This window comes from Amphiura filiformis, chromosome 8, assembly GCF_039555335.1.
Source record: "Amphiura filiformis chromosome 8, Afil_fr2py, whole genome shotgun sequence".
NCBI lineage: Eukaryota > Metazoa > Echinodermata > Ophiuroidea > Amphilepidida > Amphiuridae > Amphiura > Amphiura filiformis.
In genome coordinates this window covers 46,137,402-46,160,920 of record NC_092635.1, presented here as the reverse complement: position 1 = coordinate 46,160,920, position 23,519 = coordinate 46,137,402, and the positions used below count along the sequence as shown (strand labels likewise).

At 36.0% G+C, this 23,519-nt stretch overlaps 1 protein-coding gene across 2 annotated transcripts in view; it reads left to right on the top strand.

The window, feature by feature from the left end:
* Positions 1-19,631, top strand: part of LOC140159114 (transmembrane protein 209-like) — a 31,353-nt gene extending 11,722 nt beyond the window's left edge. Inside the window, exons 9-13 of one of the 2 annotated variants that reach the window (XM_072182466.1) lie at positions 1,319-1,416; positions 2,375-2,489; positions 2,939-3,036; positions 4,080-4,153; positions 19,509-19,631. In XM_072182466.1, coding sequence (XP_072038567.1) covers positions 1,319-1,416; positions 2,375-2,489; positions 2,939-3,036; positions 4,080-4,153; positions 19,509-19,623 — 500 coding nt within the window. In that variant the 3' untranslated portion in view covers positions 19,624-19,631. Of the gene's footprint in view, positions 1-1,318; positions 1,417-2,374; positions 2,490-2,938; positions 3,037-4,079; positions 4,158-19,508 lie in introns of those variants that run through there. The other variant, XM_072182469.1, reaches the window with a different exon arrangement.
* The last annotated feature ends 3,888 nt before the right edge of the window (positions 19,632-23,519 follow it).

The following is a 23,519-nucleotide window of genomic DNA, read 5'->3' as shown; positions in this document are numbered from 1 at the left end:
TCCTATTCACAACTCCACAACTCCAAACTCAAATTTTGCAACGTAAATCTATCCGTGTACAGTCAATCTATCCGTGATGTGCACTGGTCTCTAGGAAAACAGTCAATGACTGGCCAACGCCCTAGCGCCTACCTTCGTATAACCCGCCTAACTCTTACGTAACATTCACCAATGTTATGCAAATAGGGTTCCTGGCTCATAACAGAAAATTCATTTCCTTTTACACCATACTAATCAATCAAGGATCATAGGGAGTTTTGATTGACAGTGATGGTATATGCAAACTAGTCTTTTTAATTCAGTCTCAGATTGTAGAGTAAAGCTAGTTGTCTTATTCTCATTTGTGTCATTCCAATGGCGCTGTCTCTGTAGCAGAAATGAAACTGAAAGAATAGTAGCAGAAATTGAACTTTTTCAGAAATTTCTGGATTTCCATAATTAGTGAGGTCATAAAAAAAGAAATTTTGGAAATGAAAAAATAATGTACATGAATTGTGTATCATCAGCAGAGTGCAAGAGGGTCCTAAGTGCTTTGTTATTAATGTGCACTGACAACTTTGCATTCAGCTAGCGGTATGTTACCCACTGCTGAAATTTCTGGATTTCCATAATTAGTGAGGTCATAAAAAAAGAAATTTTGGAAATGAAAAAATAATGTACATGAATTGTGTATCATCAGCAGAGTGCAAGAGGGTCCTAAGTGCTTTGTTATTAATGTGCACTGACAACTTTGCATTCAGCTAGCGGTATGTTACCCACTGCTCGCTTCCAGAAAACAAGGATACGTTAGCTGTGAATGAGTTTTATATTGTATTTAGGTAACATTCAAATATCTCAGCAGCATACTAGTTGAACAGATGCAATAGACCTTTCCAGAAGATGATTGTAAATCTTCGGAAATTAGTTCAGAAAAATGTCGCACGGGGTAAAACAAAACACCATAACCAATTGTTGAATGCATAGAGCCGGTGTCTACTGTGTGGTTGAATACGCGTTCAAATTGCCAGAAATTGATTGATTGAATAACTTATTTTGATGGTCGTGCTGTTTGATCGTGCTTTTCATAAGAATTCTCCTCAAAAGGTCTGTAAAGTCTTATTCAGATTCCCTTTTACAAATTAAGCGTACTGTTAGCCATCCAGCGCGTATTATTTGCACAAGGTCCAATGCACATGCTTGACGTCGCGTGCGTATACGCGATGGTTAAGCTGTCAAATGAAATCTGAATAAGACTTTAGCACTGGAGCACTTGTTATGTCTGCAACGTGTGTATGATGTATTACAAATGATTATTTTTCTTGTTTCCACGACTCTACAGATTTATCTAAAGGTGGATGTATGAGTGATTTCAGATGGAACCAGGGTTCAGAGTTCAAAGGAAGAAAATGGGATCAGGATCTTCCCACTGATTCAGCTGTAAGTGTGAAAACTAGAATCTAATTGATAGTCTTTGGTCTGAATTATTAATTTGCATGTGTTGTGTAACGGTTTCATTCATTAGAATTTGCCATTGAAGTGATGATGTAACAGGATTAACTACCATTGCAATAGATGAATACAATTTTTGAATAGATCGCCCTGCACTACAGCTTTCACGCAGTACCTATGCATTGGATCATAGATGTCAAAGAAATGCTAATCACTCACACCTGTAAGATTAGTATCTGTCACAAGAGCGGCATTGTATTCAATCTATGATTGCAGACATACATAGTTGATGAGTGCAACCTGCTTGTAGTGCAGGGCGATCTATTCAAAAATTGTATTCATCTGTTGCTATGGTAGTTAACCTGATTATTACATCACTTAGACAATAAATTGCATTATAAATTTCTTTGATTTATTTAAAAATCTCTGATTAGTTGTAAGTACAACTGCATTTCCCCAACATTTCCCACAAAGCAGAATGGCGCCAACTCTCTAGTCTGAAGGTTCCCTAGTCCAAAGGCTCCTTAGTCTGAAGGTTCCCTAGTCCGAACACGTAATTTACCATTGGGCCAATGGCATTGGCTAGTCCGAATTCTGAAAAAAAAGGTGCGCTAGTCCAAAATATCGGGTTCTCTAGTCCGAGAGTTTGCTAATCCAAATAATAAATAAGGTTCTCTTGTCCGAATATAGAATAAGGCTCACTAACCCTAACCCCAACCCCTAGCCCTAATCCTAACACTAACCCTTATTCTATATTCTGACTAGAGAACCTTCGGATTAGCGAACTTAATTTGGTTTTCAGACTAGCGACCTTTCGGTCTAGAGAACTTTCAAACTAGCGACCCTTCCGACTAGAGAGGAATGACAAGCAGAACAGTTGCAAAATGTTACCATGGCAATTTAAATATCTTAATTTAAAGCCATTCTCGTTTTATTCCCATGTCAGATTGTAATGCACATGTTATGCAGCTATTTAGATTCCCGTCTTCCGGCACATCCCAAGTATCCTGATGGGAAGACGTTTGCAAGCCAGTACTTTATGAAGACCCCAGACAAACCAGGTAAGCTTAATATGGCATATTTTCAGCTCCTAATGAAAATATATGTATGATGGTATGATAAAAATATTGATTTTTAAAGGAGGATCGTTTGATTTCATTCTATGCTTGTTTTTGTTCCTACCTGTGAACTTTCATACCAGTATTAAAATCCCTTTTGATATGAGAGCCAAAATTTGATTTGAAATCCCTACCGGTAGACTAATGTGAGAATAAAATTTTAGCTTACAAAATCTGAACAAAATATCTTTCATCCGTAACATTTCACATTCCGAAAATCTCCATTTTGACAGAAAAAAGTGTATGAAGTCGTTATAATGTACAATATTCAATTGGAAAATTATTCTGGAGGGACATTGCATGTGCATTTGATTAAAAAGTTTTTGTTTATCAAAATAAAAACCATTGTTTGATTTCATCTTGACTGTATATTATATTTTGTGTCATTTTAGATTTGAAGAAGAAAGATAATCTGCTGCTGTTCCAAACCAAAATCAACCCACCCCATTACAAGGTCATTATCACAGATGACACATGGGATCTACCTAAGGTAAATGGGACCACTGGTATCTTTGCATAATGAGCAAATATTTATTTGAAATAAGGCTTTTTGTGGTTTGGATCATTTATTTACTGATAAGGATAAAAAGGGTTTTTGAAAGTAGGGTTTATAGATCCTATAAATGATTTTATGCAATTTAGATTCAGGCATGCTAGTCTGATCCTCGTATTTATAAACAAAGTATTAAGCAATTTAGATTTAGGGATGTCGGTCTGATCCATGTGTTTATAAACAAAGTATTATTGTTTGTCGTAGAGTTAAGGTGGTACTACACCCCTGGCCAATTTTGTGCCTATTTTTGCTCTTTTTTTTCAAAAATTATAGCGTATTGGTGACAAGTAAGATATGTATAATGTATATCATAGGGGCAAGGACTACAACTACTGCACTGGAAATTTTATTTCAGCACAGACAACAATTGTGGAGTTACAGTCAAAAATGAGGGAAAACCAATATTTGATCAATAAATCAATAACTACTTGTCTTGAGTCACTGAAATTCCAGTGTAGTAACTAGATTCCTTGCCCCTAGAATATACATTACTTTTGTTACCAGTGTGTTATTAGTTTTTGAGAAAAATGCAAAAATAGTCAAATTTACCAAGGGGTGTAGTACCACCTTAACGAAGTTCGTTTTTACCCCTTTTGTTTGTCAGGCAATACTGAATCTCAGACAAAATTGTTCAAACACTTAAAAGGCCTAATTGGAACTGTATCCCTTCTACCGTGGAACAATGTTGTAATGCACAATACACCATATCTTGGGGGTATACGGAAGATAAACATTGAGGCAACAGCAACAACATTAGAATTCTTTATTTCGTATGCTGTGCACACTATGGTAAGAGGAATGTGAGAATTGGGAGTAATTATGCAAAACACAGGTGCTGCGATGAACTGGGTTTACACAGTTTTTTACCACTTTTTTCACCAAACAAACAAACAAACTTCTTTAATTATACTATTTGTTGAAAAATGCAAGATAACATGCTTTCGTAAATAAAACTAATATTATTATAATTATCATTGCAGGGCCGTAGTAATATGTTTCAAGCTATTTTGTTGTTCCTCCATCATGTGAAAACAAAAGAACATGGCATGGTCGGGTAAGTTTGTACTATTTTAGAATTGATTTTGTCCACTAAAATCACTAACTCTATTCAATGTAACACACTTTTGAATACATTTGATTTTTTCGGATTTGACAACCCTGGATAATCCAATTTTGTGAAGCTTATTTCCATTGGGGTGCATTTGAACACTGGGACGGGTTGGGACACTCAGGGGTTAACACCCTACTCTCCTTGAACTAACTGCACGCTATATACAGGTATGGCTCTTTTGTACAGCTTAACACCCCCTCAGAATGACGGAATTCTGTCATGGTTCATATACACAACTCTAAAATGCAGTATGGGAGAGTGGAAGTCTGATTTTTGTCCTCGGACTTTTTTCGAAGTCAATACCACGCTCTGCGTTCAGTGGCATCCTCATCATTTTCACCATATTATACGATGTTTGTAAAAGCTTTTTTATATTGTAATTATTGAATGGATGGAATTTGATGAAATAAAACTGAACTGAACTGAACTGAACTGAACTGAACAAGTTTATCTGCTACTGGGAATCAAACCCATGCCTCATACACCAGAAGTGCGAATTCAAAACTGTATCGAATTCGGGATCTCAAGCATCAGAAGCAAGAATACTTAACACTGAGCCACTCTTTCTCTTTCAGTTATGTGAAAATGTGGAAGTAAAGGTAGTAATTTATTGATTGATCGATTGAAGTAGATCATGAAATATTGTCTTCTCATCGGCTATTAACTATGACAAATTTGCAGCATGCACCCAACCTATATAAATAGGCTGTACTTGTGTCAATTCCTAGGAGGCAAGGTATTTTCATTTTTTGTCATATGGATACTGATGTCGACAAATGGGCCTAAGCTTTAAGACTGTAATCTGGCGAGTAAGCTTACACTAGTAATGTTGTTTCACAGCATTGACAGTCACAGTGGACAAATCCCGATTGCTAGCCTAGACTAGTGAATATCCATGTTTTTTAGTCCGAGGCCTCTCACAGCCCTGGTATTTTTCCTGGGTCAATCAATCAGAGCACACAGCATCAATCTGTCGCACACAAGTTGTAAAATTATATAAACTTCCAAAGGAATAAATAAAAATATATATAAATGAGTATAATAATTGTTAATACCTCATCTGTGCTTTCAGTAATTAATTACCACACATTAATGGTGTGACTGATTACTCATAATAGAATCCTAAGTGGGTTGTTCAAATCTTTTCCAGGTGATGTTGGATTTATATTGATACTGACATCTATGAACATGTGTTGATAGGCCACTCATGATATTTCTTTATAGTCAATAAAAAAAAGCTTACAATGACCTGCTTTATATAATATAATAAGGTAACAGCTCTTTAGAGTGCTAAATCTGAACCCAAATTTAAATGAAAAGCCAAGACCAAAAAATGGTTGTTCTTCATCAATGGACCCAAATTGAAAAAATGGACACGCAAGGTTTGACCGTACAAATGAATATTATTAATCCTAATATAAATCCTTAAGACTGGGGGTCTGGATCAATTCAGCAATGTGCGGACAAAGCCAAAAATAAAGGTTCATGGAATTTGCCTAAATCTTGTGATAGGAAAGGTATTTGGGTCTAATGATTTTGTAACTTGATCAAAAATTCGAAAATCCCTTGTTGCCATGGTAACGGTTCTTTGAAGATTGCCACAGGTAAAGTACATTTTTTCAATTTTACAGTTAGAAAAAGACACATTTTTCTAGCTAGCACTAATGAAATTGCTAGAAGTATGGAACAATTTAAATTGCTGCTGATAAATACCTATGTATTAGACATTACAAAAATAGTATTGCCAGTTTTCTCACCCACCTAGAATATTGTGTAATATGCAATGCAAAATCCCTTTTTTTTGCAATTTTATTCATTAGTAAAAGTGGTATAACTTTGAAATTCAATAACTCTCAAGAAGAAGTTTGCTGATTAAAGTCAGGGGTTGGATGAGAATGACTATGAATGGGGATGATCAACCAACCAATAAAAAAATTGGGGTCTTTACCCCATAACGAAGTTTTACTTTGAAGAAAGTTCGCTATTTTCGATAAAAATGAGCTAATTACATAGCACTTTCACAGTATAAAAATCCTTTATTGGCTTGTGATTTGCAAATAACATACCCAGAATAGTTCATTGACCCATGATAACCGTTGGTTATCATTTATTTAAGTAATTTTCACTTAGTAAACTGCCAGTGACCCTCCCCAGCCATATGGTTTAATGCATGAAAAATGTGCAAAGTTAGGCTTAAAATGGTTACCATGGGCATTAATTTCTTGGTGGTGGTTATCTGTCTTTTACAATCTCTACTCTTCCTAAACAATGGATAAATCGATTACAACAATTGAAACCAAATAAAACACATTATATTTCAGTTGGTCACTACTCTGGAGTAGGCTAGGGGTTTTCCATGTATAATAATCATTTCTACTTCTTATTTAGGCCTATTCACTACTGGACCCATTGATTGACTTTATCACCAATAATCTAAATATGGTTTAAACATAATGAGAATGTGATAATTTCGTGGATTTATAACATTAAAGTCCTTTTTACCAGATGTTTCTACCTTATCTGGGGTTTATAGCAACAACAGCAACTGACATACCAAGTAACATTTTACTTTGTTTTATACAATGTTATCTATAAATTTAGTTCTAAGACTGCATGATACTGAAAACAAATCTCAAATGTAAGAAAGATCAAACATTGTACAAAACAATAGAAAAATGTTTATAAAAACATGGGGGACTGGACAATGCACTTGAATTATTGTTTTTAAAATGCAATGTCACAGTTTTTTGTTTTGTTTTTAAAGTTAAAATGTGGACATGGTGAAGCCATTGCCAACCCATCATAAAGTGATGCTCAAGTCTTTACTTTGTGTAGATTGTTAGAATTATAATCGGAGTCGCTCATGTGTGGGATTTTCTAATGAGATCATGAACAGTGCCTGACAGATGTCTGTGAGAGTTTTGATGCTGACACTGCTAAGTTTGTCATCTTGTACTCTAAATAATCTATTTGTCCCCAAAGTAATAGGAGTAATGGGATGATAAAGTTCTGGTTTCTGCACCGCTTGCTTTAGGCACTATACCGTTGTATCTGCAGGATCTGCAAGTTCATCATTGATCTCTCGGAAAAAAACTACTTGTGTGTTGTGGGGTCAGATACTCGTCTCAGATGTAGGCCTGCTAAACATGCTAAATGCCCTCTTGCTGCTATTTTACATCCACCAAAAAACGCATTTGCTTAGCAACAGCAGAAGGGTCTCTATATTCCCAGCCCGGATTCCCAGTGACCTCTACATGCTCATACCCATCGATAATAAATTCTTTCTGCTTCTTGGAAATTGGGTTTGTTTGTTTCTTGCTGACTATAGGTTAAATACCACTAATTATGTATTACACGGGTTTCAATGGCAAAATGGCTAATTTCGGGTGGACGTTTCTCATATTCAGAACTCTCACAGATAGTTACTCGTCGTATTTCCATGTATCGCCCAGGCCTGTTAGTGGTATATAACCTTTAGGGCCAATTCATGACCTAATCATATCTCTGATTCAGAAAGAATGCATTGCTGTCCGTCTGTATTTCCTCTTATCTTGGCTAGAAGGCTTTTTAATTTTGATGTTTGTAATTTTGTCATATTTTCCTGACTGAATGTGAGCTACTAGCGTCAATGCTTCAATGCTTTATGTATGTCGATGTACATGTTTCCTTGGGTAACTGAATAGCGTTTGCAATACCTCTTGAATCCACCGGCGTAGCTAGTAGATTCATCTACTGAAGATAAAGCTTCACATACTTCCTATTGCTGATTGGTGTTCTCGTAGAATTGGTGAACACTGTTGATTGTACTGGGTTAGTACTAGTAGCTGCCTGATGTTAAAAGCAGCACATAGTTCATGATGTTGATGATTTTCAAATGTTTCTTGGTTAACATTTTCTGATGTTGAATTCCCTGAAGATCCATCTGCTGGAGATGAAACTTTACATGCTTCCTGATGTTGAGGGCTAGGCTTAAAACTTCCAAACGGCGTTCCAAAAAGAATTGCTTGCCCCTTCCGGCCTGCCAACAAATCTTTGCCCCCCTATGTTTGAGTTCCCAATTTGCAAACCTTATAATAATGGTCTGGATGTACATGTATAATGCAAGGGTACCGTAGTGAGCAAAGAATTTGGCATATTTGAACATTTCTGCACTGTTTTTCTAAGCCCTTATCAGAGCGTGTCTGTAGTATAGTCTGCCCCGTAAATGTGCTCCAATGTCAATTGCCACCACCTAGCTTGCAGTGGCAAACAAAAACCTGGGCAAATCATTATTGCACAGCCCCTGATTGGTGTTCTCGTAGAGTTGGTGAACTCTGTTGTACCGGGTATCTAGCTGTCTAAAAGCAGTGGCAAACTTACAAAAACCTGATGGGCAAATCAGATATGTCGTTTACGGTATATTGACACTACCCTATGAGCTCCTCTGACGGCTAGGAACCATGGTATAGGTTCATGTACTAGACCCCTCACCCCTTTGACCTGCCAAAATTGCTCCCCTCTTTTGGGGGTTGCCAAAATTCTTGGACCCCCCCATATCTACCCTTCCTACAGGGCTTATCATTATTGCACAGCCCCTGATTGGTGTTCTTGTAAAGTTGGTGAACTCTGTTGTTTGTACTGGGTAGCTAGCTGTCTGATGCTAAAAGTAACCTGTCTTCCAAGCGCTGCCCTCTATCTGTATTTGAATAGCGCTGCGATCTGTCTAATCTGCTTGAAAGGCATGTATGTATAATATAGCTTGTTTGTACCATTTAAAACTGAGACTCAAATTTAAGAAGTCACTTAATCTTTTCATCAATAGAAATATATTCAATAATTATTACAGTTATTTAAACACAATCCTTTTAAGCGAAACTTGTCTTTTTTGCCATAAATTCCCCTTAAAAAATACACATTATTTCAAAAACTTGGTACTTTTAAAAAGCCAGAACTTCTTTAGAAGTTGAGACCCCAATTTTTTGAAACTATATATCTGTCAGCAAGGGTTCACTCTAGCTATGCCACTATACAATTACAAAATATCAACTTCTTCTTTACAGTTACACCCCTTCAATGTTGGGGTAAAATGACATTTACAATTTTTGCCCAAAAATGTGTTTTTTCTACTTAAAATTAAAGGATCTTTTAAAAGAGTGACAAGCTCTTTCTTCATTTGCAAGGACTACCAAAGCATGCCCCTATCTGAAGAAAAAAATTAAAAATTATATCACATCTTATATATTTGTGGCATTCGACCAAACTTTGCCCTTTTTCAAAAATGAAAATTGTAAATTTTGGTCATTTTCGACTAATATTTGTTTTGTCCGTTACCATGCCAACAGGCCAAATGCAACTTTTTAAATGCCATTTTTAAAATGTCCCCCCTAAACCCTTTACATACTAAAAGAATCAAGGATTTCTATTTTTTTGAGTTTGTCCACATATTTAAAATTTTGCTTGACGGTAACAGACCCCTAGTCTTAATACCCCTATTGCCTCTCCCCACCCAGGTGTGCAAATTAATGGTTACTGGCTTTATTCAATGCCAGGAAGGTAACAAACTTGCTGTGGAAGACATGTAGTGACCCCACACCCCTTCAATGGCCTGTTTGGTTCATCTCTATGCATGTCTCATACACTGAACCTAAATGTGAAACACTCCCTCTTGTGTCAGTAAGTTGTATAAGCAGGCCTGAAACAAATACTCAAATTGCTGGGATGACAAGCCACATTTCCCCAACATTTCCCACAGTTTCTTTATTTGGAGAAATCAAAATTTCTCTTCCAAATGTGAGAATTTCCTGGGAATAAGCTTCATGGATTACACACTTTTTCCAGTCCTGTTTACAACTTCGATGAACATTCTCTGTTTATATCAAGACCTCCCCAATGGTGTCTATTGCAGTTGAAATACATGCACAACCTTAAAGACATGACACCCCCTGTGTGCAGTATCTGCATCAAAATGTGAAATGTATGTTAACCATCCTTCCTGAGGTAACTTTTATCATTTCCATAAGCCATGACTTTATGACCTTTGGGCTATTGGTCAACTTGTGTTTTCTTGTTTTAATTTGTGTCGTTTGACAACTCGTTTCTGTTTTTGGGTGCATGGAATTAATCTGGCTTTTCTTGCAATGATTTTGACACTCTCGCTATTTGTGCCAGAGTCTTGGTTATGGATTTCAATCTTCTGCTCTCCTCCAGCATGCCTCTGTGGCTCAGTTGGTTAGAGCGTTGTGCTAGTACTTATTTGAAAGCATACAAAGGAAGAGTCATACATGTATCATGAAGATTGGCTTAATTTTGAAATCTAATAAAAGCAACTAATTTTCTAGCATTTTTTCAAGAAAGAAATAAGAGAGATAGACTGGGAGGGAGAGATGAGAGAGGGAGAGGGAGAGAGATAGGAAAAGAGGCACCTGACAGGCAAGACATGGAAGGAGGGAGGGAATAGGTAAAAAACAAGTAGAACTGACAGAAGGACATGCAGACAGTAGAGATGAACAGAATTAGAAGGAATGACATTGTACAAAACAGACAGAATACAGACTGACAAGATTATTTTAAAGTTGGCATGTCATTCCATTTCTTGTCAGACATATCTGGTTTATTTATTCTGATGCACTTGATGATAACCCAGATAACATAGTTAATTTAAATACCGCAATTACCTTGGCCAAGTTTCCTGCATAACCTACCTTCCAAAATTGGGTCTTGGGTCTTTAAAAAATTTTTTAATTGAAACCATCCAACAGAATGTAGATTTAGTCCATGAAAAGCAGTATGTGCACTTATATTTATCTCAAAAGTTTCAGATGTACTATGATTCACCAAGTAACAAAAACAAAAGTAATACAGATATTATCTGTGATTTTGATAACCAAATTCAGGTTAAGTTTCCCCCTTTGCATCGGTGTTGATAATAGGTGACTACACACTGGGAGGTGAGAACCGCATTAATGCACATCAATATGTACATGCACATCAATGTGTACTTATGCGATCTGCATTAATAGCAACCGTCCCAAGGACGCTGTGATCCGCATGTAGGAAATAATTGCGTAGTGAGTGTGTTTCTTCTAAATGCCTTTCGTTCATTGGCGCTGGGCAGGTAGGATGCTCATGTTGCAATGTCATCTGCACTCACAAGAGAAATCCACATTGATCTGCATATTACTCCCCATTCCAGAAAAATATTATTTTGTTTTGCCAAATGAAACATAGCTAAATCCTAATCTTTTAGTTAGTCCTAACTGGCAATGAAAGTAAAATTTTAATATTTTGTCAATTTTTGGAAATAAGGGCCAAAAACATGCATTTTTAGGGCATTTTCGACCATTTTCATATTCTGTGACATTCAAGCCCAAAGACTTGAACAAAGACTAATTTCAAGTTATGCATTCTAATTTTTGGAAGATACATTTTCCAATCTTTTTCATAACCAATTAGCAAAAATAGCATATAATATTAAAATTATAAGCTAACTCTTACCCTATACTCAAGATTGTAAGAAAACATGCAAAATTTCATGTTTTTGGACCATTTTCCCTCAAATTACATATTAAAATTTGACTTTTAACTAAAAGATTATGATTTAGCTATATGTTTCATTTGGCAGAACTTGATAATAATTTTTTAATCCAAAAAAAATTACTGCTGTATTTTTCTGGAATGGGGAATAGGAAATAATCGTGTAGTGAAAGTGTTTCTTCTAAATGCCTTTCATTCTGCACTCACAAGAGAAATCCACATTGGTCTGCATCTCAGTAATCCACATTGATATGGATCTCTCCTATGTGGATCATCACCCATTGAGGCACCTGTAAGTTATTTCTACAAATGCCCTCTAGCAGTAGGAATTATTGTATTAATCACAGGCAAACATTATCGTTTCCGTTTTGACCTAACAAGGTCACCTTCGATTTGAAATTTTTTTGATTGTTGATATTATTGTCTCTGGTGTATTCTGCCACCGCTGTTTATCGTCACCCCGATGACAGCACCTGAAAGACTACTAATACTTTGTGTACAAGATTTGAGGTTCTGCTACAAAGTTCCTGTATTCCAAAGTCTGCTCCTGTTACCTCAAGAACTGCTGGTCTAGTAATAGGAATGTTTGTACTCATTTTGATGCAATTTTCATGCAGATTTCAAAAATGGTATCCAAAAAATGTCAAAACACAGAATTTCGTTGATGATTTAAACAATTTAAGCAATCCTATAGTAGTTTGCATTTAGTTTTCTAATGTGAAGCATCGATATTGTAAATTGTACTGATGTTTCCTCTCCAAAAAGGCTGAGTTACTCAGAAAGTGACCGGTTTCCTGCTTCAGAAATTGAAAGTATTATATTATATTGTACAACAATTTGTCAAATTTATCATTTTGTTGTTGAATTTAATTGCTATATCCTAGGACAGGATTACATCTGTGTATCTATTTAATCTAGTCAATTGACATATATGATGTGCATCATGGCAACCTGTGACTTGTGAGCTACTTTTTCTGGTTTACAAATTTTTTTAGTATGATTTAGATTTGACCTTGTGGAGTTGACCTAATAAATGGTTAGAATGTCATAATTCTGAGGATATTTTTTGTAAAGATTAGCTGATCTACAATTTCAGAAAAAATTGTTAGAACACTTTGAAGGCCTATTTGGAAATAATCCCCCTTCTACCCCATACAATAATTGGGCTATTCCATTTAAAATCCATTTAAAATTTTGGAAAAATCTGCCACAGGTGGAGTATGAATTTCAAATAGAATGAGCACATTAGGCAGCTCCATTTGAATTTCATACATCCTCTTGAGAAAGATTCAACCTGAATCTTCCACAGAGGGAGGGTGAGTTTCAAATGGAGCATTTGCAATTCATTCTCCCCCTGTGGAAGATATTTCCAAAATAGGGGTAGTGTGGATTTTAATTGGAATAGCCCAATGCACAATAATCATGATAATAATAATAATAATGTTATCCCAAGTTCCCAACATTGATTGTGGGGGAAGGGGAGAGGATGTGAAGGGGGAACATTGCAGCAATACTATTATAAATTCTTAGTTTCAAGTGACTCAAATAGAATGCGCCGTGTGGTATGAAGAACATAATTAGCTTAAGTGTTTGAACACAATTTTTTTAGATAAGAAGTATGCAAGCAAAGTGTGGAAAACAACTAGCTGGCAATATAATAAAAAAGAAAGTTGTTGTGATTTGCAACTAATGCACCAAGAAAGGCCCCAGCACACTTTATAGACTTTGTAATGATCACATGGCAGAGCAGTTAAGCAAAGGTTTCGTACAGAAAACATTTTGAACTTACAGTACAACTCTTTTTCTCATTAACTACATAATTTCTGCTGAGCTGACCATTATGTAACCCTCTCATGGGTAATATTACGACAAAACCTATAGACTTTGGTCTGCTAATTTCCTTCTTGTGAGCCATCCTATGAGAATAAACACAGACCCTTGGGGATGTTGGCAGCTAGCATTATGTAATCCTCTCAAGGGCAAAGTCCTTGGAGACTAATGCACTTGGCCTGTCATTTGCTATTCTCATTTTTATTTTATTAATAGGAAAATATATTGCTTAACCAGCATATCCTATAGTAAAAACTTCACTTGAATGTACAAGTTGCCTTATTGCCAACAGCTGTACATGATCTGACTGCAATCGTATTTTAAAATACAAAATGTGGACAGGCTGAAATACTGATCAAACCAATCAAAACAAAAGACGTTGTCTGAAATACCAGCCAATCACGCACAGGTCCATCACGTAGTGTACACAGACATTCATCATGCTATATTCGTTCTTTCAAGTGAAATATTTACTTTAAATACATGAAAGTTCAGATGCTGGCATTTTTAGAAGAAACACAAAATGATTATAGATCATAACTTTTCTCCAAAAAATTTAGACTCAAATGGCCGGTTTCTCTCTCGAAGCATGGCTATTGCTCAGGCTTCTTAAATCTTAAGCCCAATTAGTCCTATATACATGTGCTTATAATTTCACATCGCACATCACTTAGAAATATAACTCAATAAAATGAATTGGTAGAGCTAGCCTATTTGCTTAGGAAGTCTGACCACTAGCCAAGCTACGAGAAATTGGACCAAAGAATCTAGATTCCAGGTAGTCTAGTACTGTATGTAATGCTTCACAGTTAAGCCATTGGTCCCGTAGACAGAGAGCCACAATCTAAGAACAGATGTGAAAATGTGTTGGTGGCCCTGCCTGCCTGAGGCTGCTGATTTGGGGAAGAAGGGGATGGATTTTGATATCACCATAAACAGCAGTACTTTGAGACCAGGTAAAAAGTGTTGAGATACAAAATGAATGTGTATGTATGAATACCAATATAGTGTACGTCATGTATTTATCAACAAAAGCCTGAAATTGAACGATAATTGACATACCTGGAACCTTGCTCATCAAAAGCTTTGTGCATGTAGCGCATAGTGCCAGCATTTTGCATTCAGAATGCAAACAAGAATGCATTTAAAATCAGAAATTGCCAGATGCATTACAAAACAATTCAAAGGTACACTATTTAATTCAGTAATGGTAAATGGTGTTGTGTTTGTGTCCTTAAACAATTCTTGACATTCTTGCTTGCCAAGTTTTTGATGGGATTTTCAAGGTACAATTGTTTTGTGTTGTCAATCCCCACATTCAGCATCATGCTTGAATGTTTGTGTTGACCAGTGATCTAATGTTTTCTTTCTAAAGCAACAAAAATGGAACCACCTTATTTGTCAACTTTTATTGCTAGCAACTGCAGCATGGTTGCCAAACCTGTGATTTAGTAGCCCATTTGGGTGACTTTTGATGTAACTTTTGACAAGTTTCCTGACCCATAGAAACAAATGGTCAAGAATCAAGAAGAAAATTGGGTGACTTTTCAACATTGGCTCCCCGCGACTTTTGTTAGTTTCCTATCCTATAGAAACCAATGGTTAAGAGAAAAAATTTGGTGACTTTGATTATTTGACCTACGATTCGAACCGAAATTTTATGGCAACCTTGAACTGCAGTATAAATGGAAGTTTTGCCAGCATGCACTGCAATGTATATTTCATCACCAATTTTGTAATCAGTGAGAAATACTTAGCTCACCTGCTGGGTATATGAATAGCTATTACTCTGGGGAGAGTGTGGTGAAAATAAAATAAATAAAATAAAAGAAATAGAAATAAACTTATGTAAGACTCAATGGTGATTTCAACAGATGGCAGTTGTTTCAGATAATGCAAAGGTGTCAAATTAGTGTAAATCACCACTTAGCCTTTCCTTCTGAGTGCTTGACAGACAGTTTTGTCATACTTAGATTTTATTTAAAAATATGATTGATTGACAAAGGTCTGTTTTATATCAGAAGGTGGAAGTGAAAAGTGTTTCTGTATTAGGAACTTGTATGAGTGTAACATTTGGTGGCAATTTGCAGAGCCATGTGTTATGATTTTGTCCATGGAACATTGGTACATGTTTTTTGATATGGGAGTGAGTTTTGTTGCCGATAAATGTCATGTGAACTTAGCCAGTTTAGTTGTAGACCATCGTCCCATGGATAAAGATGTGGGAAGCAAACAAACCTGCAAATAATAAGGAATTTTCCACTGGGAAATCTTGGCAAGTTTTTGTTCAGCTACACGAAGCAGTTTTCATAAGACAAAGCCAATGGTTCCAAACCCAGGAAAAATAGAGGAGCATCCAGTCCTTTCACAGAAACTAATCTGTTGTGTTCTGGTAGATAAATTTCCAAGAAATAGAGTTAGGTTTCCAGAAAGAAAACACAGCAGAGTCAAAGTTTTTATGAGTCTCAAGTTTGCATAAATATTATTCACGTAACATAGATTTCCATATTGACAGTAGTTCACATTTGCATAACAAATAAATTTTAACTAATTCAGTTTAACTTTACACTGAGAAAATGGTGTGAAATATGTTTAGGTCTAAGATAATGTAGTTTTCCAAAGAAATTAACATTTGCTGTACATGTAGCAAATGAAGCATGAACCTCGTTTTGGGTTGCATGCAGAGCACTGGGATAGTTGCCCTGAATGATTATTCCAAATAAGACCTCAAAAAAAAAGTTTGAATGACCTACCTACCCTAATTTTTTTTATGTTACATCAATCAAACAGTTTATTTTTTGAGGCCTAACTGAGCAAAAATGTTAATTGTTCAGCATTTTGTCATCAAATTGTTCCATATTTCAAGTTATTCTGGGCTTCCAGACTGGCACGATTTACCGGGAAATAAGGAGAGGGATAAAAACATACATGCTAATTGATTACTTAACATTTAAGCTAACTACTACTTTGTCTTGCTCTAGCTTGTTTACATCCATTCCAACATGCCATGTTTTGGTCATTGCTGGTGATGACAACTTTAGTTGTTGATATTGTGTCACAGAAAACAAAGACGAGGGGGGGGGGGACATAACTTGGTGCTGATTGGTCTGGGTCAAATGTTATTCAACATTGTTTGTGTGTTTCCTTTTATAGGAGAGGAGGAAACATGCCATGTTTTGGGTCATTGCTGGTGACAACTTTAGTTGTTGATATTAGTGTTTGTTGTGTCACAGAAAACAAGGACAAGGGGGAACATAACTTGGTGCTGATTGGTGTGGGTCAAATGTTATTCAACATTGTTTGTGTGTTTCCTTTTATAGGAGAGGAGGAAACATGCCATGTTTTGGTCATTGCTGGTGACAACTAACTAGTTGATATTAGTGTTTGTTGTGTCACAGAAAACAAGGACAAGGGGGAACATAACTTGGTGCTGATTGGTCTGGGTCAAAATGTTATTCAACATTATTTGTGTGTTTCCTCTTATTTGATTGTCTTGGTGTGAACAAATATTTGGTTGATTTGTCGCTTTTTGAAAGCCAGTGACCGACAAGGAAAAGTCACTAATTGTAGTATGTTTAGTATCAGTTTTGGTGGTGTGTATTTGGAGCCTCTCTAGTGTAAACGTTTTTGATGTCATCAAGCAGAATGAATCATTGAGCACAGTCAATGTTAACTTTTACAAGTTTTCTTGGTTTCTTTTCCATTCTTTGTATTCCATTTAGTTCAAGAATGTCAACGTACATTACATGAAGCTTTCATAGAAGCTCAGACCTTCCATGTCCATGGTGCACGTACACAATGTAAACACAAAAGTGGGGTTCTGATTGGATGATTCAATCATTCCACAATCGTAACAATCTAATTGGCTGATTACCGTATATCCTCGAAAAGTCGTCCCTGGGGCGTTGCATTTTACAAAAGGAGGGAGGGTTTATTAGAGGTCATTTTTAGAACAATAAATCCTGTTAAAATCATAAGGTAAGCTTAAAACTCACACTGAAATGACGAACTATGAACTTATGAACAGTGACTTACGTTTCACTTCTGGGTTTATGATCAACTTTCACCAACTACCGGTGCCATTAAGGTTACACAAAGAAAGCGTATAAAAAGCGTATAAAAGGCGTATAAAGTTGTTCTCTAAAACCGCGCGTTTTTCTCAGCAATCAAATATCGCAGTGAGTCAAATGTTGGTGCATGGATGTATCTTTACATTATTCTTGTGTGTTTATACAAATTTTTAGAATCCGTTTGAAAATCCTTTGTTTAAATCATTTTTACGCACCATGTTCACACGATAAAAAACACGTTCCATGCAGTTTTTTTCAAATGTTCGCTCCGTATAAAACCACGCAGAGTGATTGTTTTCTCCTTTTTCGTATTGTACTACAAATCGACCAAAGAAATAATGTTGCCATGGGGAAAAACCAAATACAGTACCGATTAAATTTTATTAGCCCGTTTTGGGGAACAATTTTCGAGAATCTTGTACCACAAAACACTGTTATGTTACATTATCGATATCTGGATTGTGGAGCGTTAATTTTGATTTCTAACTGCCTACATTATTTCCCAAATGTCTGTCGCTTACTGTACCATTTGAATTTCACTCCAAATTTAAGCTAATTTTGCAAAAACGAGTTTTTTAAGCCATCGATACCTCCGACATTTACAGCGGTGATGAGCTTGTTTATCATAAGAGCCTGTTATGCACTATTCCATAATAGTCAGTTTGAGATCAATCAATTTCATATGTCCCCCAGTGGCTCATTCGGTTAGCGCGCTGGACACAAGTTTGACTATATATAAATACTATAGTTTTGAGCTGGAAAACTTTGGTACATGTTCGAGTCCCTATATGTGGTCTATTCAATTCCATTTATTTTATTTTTCTCTCACTTTTTTTTCTTTTTTCTTGTTCGTTTCTTTCTTTCTGACTGCAGCGATTGATTGTTTTTGCCCGTTTTTTTTTCATTATATAATTCAGGAATTTTTAGGCTATACTATAGTCTAATAGGCACGGCCTATGAATATATTTTTACAAATTAGATTAACAAAATATTGGTTGTTGGTTTTGTTATTGTTGTTGTAGTTATTATTGTAGGCCTATATATTGCATAATCAGGGTATAAATAGGCCTACTAGGCCTATTATAGCCTATAGAAGCATTGGTTTATTTCACGACAGACTTCATCCAGGATAATTTTAAAAATTGAAAATTTAGAAAATCCAAAGGAAAATTGCCAAAAACGGCTGCCCACAATCAACCCCCCCATCAGCCATCATGGTCGCCCCCGCCCTATCCCTGTAACATATAGGATGACTCACGAGCTGCGGTTTGTCCGTGGCCCTAGTTCAGATTGATACACTATTGTACGCGTGAGTTCATTCTTTTCTGCATGGCTGTTTCCATTATTAACTTCCGCCCCTCTGGAATCAAGCCTTGAAAATCAATTGTATTTAACCTTAAGTGATCGTGTGTGCACCTTGGTAAGCTTACTACACAAGATATAGCATGGAAATATCAGGATTTTTTAAACATCTTGGTTGAAAAAAAAATGGTAGTGGCATTTAATCGAAGGGGTGACTATGTGAGGATATACAGTATGCGTCAAAGCTTTATTCAGAACAGGGCAGTAGATATGAAGGGAACTCAAACCCCGCCTATGGCGCTAATTAACTTGGCATGTGCATCGGTCAGACAACATTGTTTTATTTACTCATTTTGATATTGTGTACTAGAATCAAAACATAGCAGCTTGAATTCATGTGTGTGTTTCATGTTTTACTTGAATCCAATAAAAAAGGTCTGTTAACCTGGGTTTGCATTTTACAAACATTATTTTTCAATAATTTTCGCACTTTGGGAACAGGAAGCATAATGAAGCACTGATTAATATGTATCGGAATCAAACCTAACAATTCCATTTCTTTTGTTTGTTTGTCTCCTGTACAGGCGTGTGAACCTGGGTCCTTCTGGTGTGAACATCCTATGGGTGATTGATAGACTACATAAACTACCTCAGACAGAGAACTGGGAAACAGGCAACTACAAAACAGTATTCTCATAACAGTTATGAGTCAAAATATGCTAAGGTGTTATAAAAGTGAACACAGGGGTCAATTTCTAAACTTGGTTATTTTTCTCTGCAACTAACTTCATATGATAGTGTACATAATTAGCTACAATGATATAGAAAGCAAAATATAAGTTGTTGTACATGAACTTCAGATTTTATTTTTTTCGGTTTGGAACTTCAACCTTGCGTACGTCAGATTTGACAGACAAAATATTTCAATTTTTGTGGCATAAATAATAAATTTATCATCAGGAGGTACTCTTTTGCACTTATTTTAATGTAACAAATATAGTTCTTATGAATAAATGTCAAAAAACAATCCAAATAAATAAATAAATAGTTCTAAATGTCTTTGAAAATTGGTTTGTGGTTCATACGACTTACAAAAAGGTAAGGTACAACTACAATTAACCTCATTACAGCCACTGGATATCAAAGAATATTTGTAAATTTTTGAAAAAGGTTAAGTATAACATGTTTGCAGAGTTTAAATGAAGTTTAAAGATAGAACATAGTAAATAAGAGGATTAATTCAGATGTGCTTGACGACGTCAGTTTGACGGACACACATGTGTGTATGTCTGAGTTGACGGACACACATGTGCGTACGTCAGATTTGACAGACAAAATATTTCAATTTTTGTGGCATAAATAATAAATTTATCATCAGGAGGTACTCTTTTGCACTTATTTTAATGTAACAAATATAGTTCTTATGAATAAATGTCAAAAAACAATCCAAATAAATAAACAAATAGTTCTAAATGTCTTTGAAAATTGGTTTGTGGTTCATACGACTACAAAAAGGTAAGGTACAACTACAATTAACCTCATTACAGCCACTGGATATCAAAGAATATTTGTAAATTTTTGAAAAAGGTTAAGTATAACATGTTTGCAGAGGTTAAATGAAGTTTAAAGATAGAACATAGTAAATAAGAGGATTAATTCAGATGTGCTTGACGTACGTCAGTTTGACGGACACACATGTGCGTACGTCAGTTTTGACGGACACTTGCACAATTTAATATCACAAAACCTGGCCAATATTAGAAAAGACATTGAATTTTAAAAAGTGCAGGTGTGCTACAAATCCCTTGCTTAAAAGGAGCTGTATATAGTGTGATTTGGCAGATTTACTTGAATTTTCTAGCCTAGATCTGCAATTTACAGTGGGCAATAAATCTGTCCTCCTGATTCTATATGTGATCGCACTCCTCCAAACTCAATCCCTTTTCAATGACCAGCTTACAATAAGTGTATTTGCCTTTAAATTCCGAGTATTACATGTAGATGTACATTGCATGGTAAATTTCACAAGTTTGTTATTACATAATAAGAATTCTTAACATATAAGAATTAAGAATTCATGCTTTCCATAGTCAATTTTTTCAGAACCTATCGTGCCATAGATTGCTGACTGGACATGTACATGTAGGTAAGTTATATCATCCAAGTTGCTCCATTTTGCAAACAATACAGCCAGCTACTTTAACACCAATCTAGAATCACCATGAAAATGTGGTTCAAGTTGTTCCAATAATAATAATGGAATTTGTACAATAACATTGTTTGGTTTTAACTTTTTTTTTCTTTTTTTCTTACACAGATAAGTCAACTGTAAAACAAAGAAGACACTCGCTGGTCACAACAATATGAGTGCATTCATCAGTCATAAGAACAAATAACTTATTTACACATCTATGTGCTATAGTTAGCAAGTCAAATTTACCCAACCATTTAGGTGTATACAACTAAGCACTATGTTAAGCCCGTGCATGGCAGTGTAATTTAAAGTTCTGCTGCAAACTTGAACTGTCCTCTGTTGCTGATTGGGAATGGGGCAGAAAGAGTTCTTACAACCTTGTGTGATTCATACCAAAGAAGATCTGCGGGATCTGGCCACTTCCAGAACTTGCCAGCTTTCTCTAGGCAATCGATTTCTGTTTCATCTCCTACAATTTGTTTGACTATCCCAGGATAATACATTCCCTTATATTCGGCTAACACCCAGTCACCAATTCTCCACTGCTTATCTTCATAATCTGAAAAATGCATGAAAAATAATTGTAATATAATGTACAATATAATATTATTCTTATACTTGTAGAGAAAATATATATTTTAAGTGTACATTGATATGAAATAAATGCATGTGTAGTAGTACTTGTCATAAATATGTCAATCTAAGATTACTGAAGACAAATCTTACCTCAGCATCTACTTAAGAAAATGTTTCATGCATCTTTGAACTTTGTAATCTAAAGTTATATAATAAGCATATATTTCATAAAGGTTCCTCAAACAGACTTGTCATAAGTAGATACTCATTATATCACAATATGAACCAACTTTTAATCACAGGGTGTACAAATTTACCTGTCTTGTGATTCTGCACTTGATTAGTGAGAGATGCATCCAGGTCTGGCTCAGATTCATCCGATTAAATCACGTTCACCTGAAATAGAGCAAACATTAAATGCCAAATAATGTTACTTAAGCAGGAGGGTTGATAGCATACTGTAAGAAAGAAATATACTGCAATTGTGATTAAAAGTAACATTAAGTTAAGCACAGGGAAAATGCGCGATTTCTGAGAGTAAAATGCGCGCGCCAGTTTCTGAAAATGTGCTATTTTGCGTAATTTGCACATTTTTAACAAAATGCATAATTTTTCTCCCCAAAAGTTCAAATACATGCAATATTAAAATTTTTATTCTTTTTCCTTCTATATTTTTATGAATTTTTTTATGACGGCCTATTTTCTATACTTTAAATAGCATGGATTGTGTTGCAGGTCATTGTGGATTCTTTGATTTTTGTAAAAACTTCAGGTTTTTGCAAAGTTAGTACTTGAAAAATGGTTATTTTGGTAAAATCTTAAAATTTGTGGTCGGACCCAAAATGCGCGATTATACCCAAAATGCGCAAATTCCTGCGTTTTTTGTGCATCACACATTTTCCCTGTCCTTACATTAAGTCTTTGCATTTATCGCATTACACGTTTTGTAGGTCATGATGTTATCAGCAATTTTGTATTAACAAGTTTCCACTTTGTAAATAATAAATTCAACATGTACTGTTAATGACATTGAAAATAAAAACATTTCTGACATACCTTGCAACTGTCTGAACAAGTCTTCAATACTTTCTTCATCAGGGGAAGGCTTATCTGCACCAGGGGAAGGCTCATCTGCACCAGGGGAAGGCTTATCTGCACCAGGGAAGGCTCATCTGCATCAGGGGAGGCTCATCTGCACCAGGGAAAGCTCTTCTGCAGTGTCATTTGGGGAAGGTTCTTCTGATGGTTGGTTTTCATGAGAAGTGGGTATTTCACGATCCATCTTCAATACTTGTCTCTGCCACGGGTTAACGTAAGTTGCATTGGCACAGTTGGTTGGGGGACTTGAAATGCACCCTTCACAGAAGCACCCCAGTAAACGAGTTTTTATCACACCTGGCGACACACACTTGATGGCATGAAAGGCACGGGTTCCTGCTACTGGCTTCTTAACTTCTCGTTTTCTTTCTCTTTGGATTTCATTTCTTCTGACGAAGAAGAACGTCGGCGTTGTCCTTGCAACTTTCTCTTGACAGTTCTTCTTTACAGTAGGTGTACATTTCTTCTGCTGTATTAATCACAGCTCTTCTCGAAACAACGGCTCTCCTGACTGCACTTTTTACCACCCCTGAAACCCCATCGCTAGGCCCCTTTCCATGCCTTGATCCGAAATATAGTCTTTCAAAGTCGTCGACCCCATAATCCTCTGTGGCATAGCTTATGTCACCAAATGGGCCATGGATTTATATTGACAGCCGCAGCCGTCGTGTACTCAACTATGTGTTCCAAAGGAAGTCCCCTACTTTCCTTGAGGTGCTTTACAGCG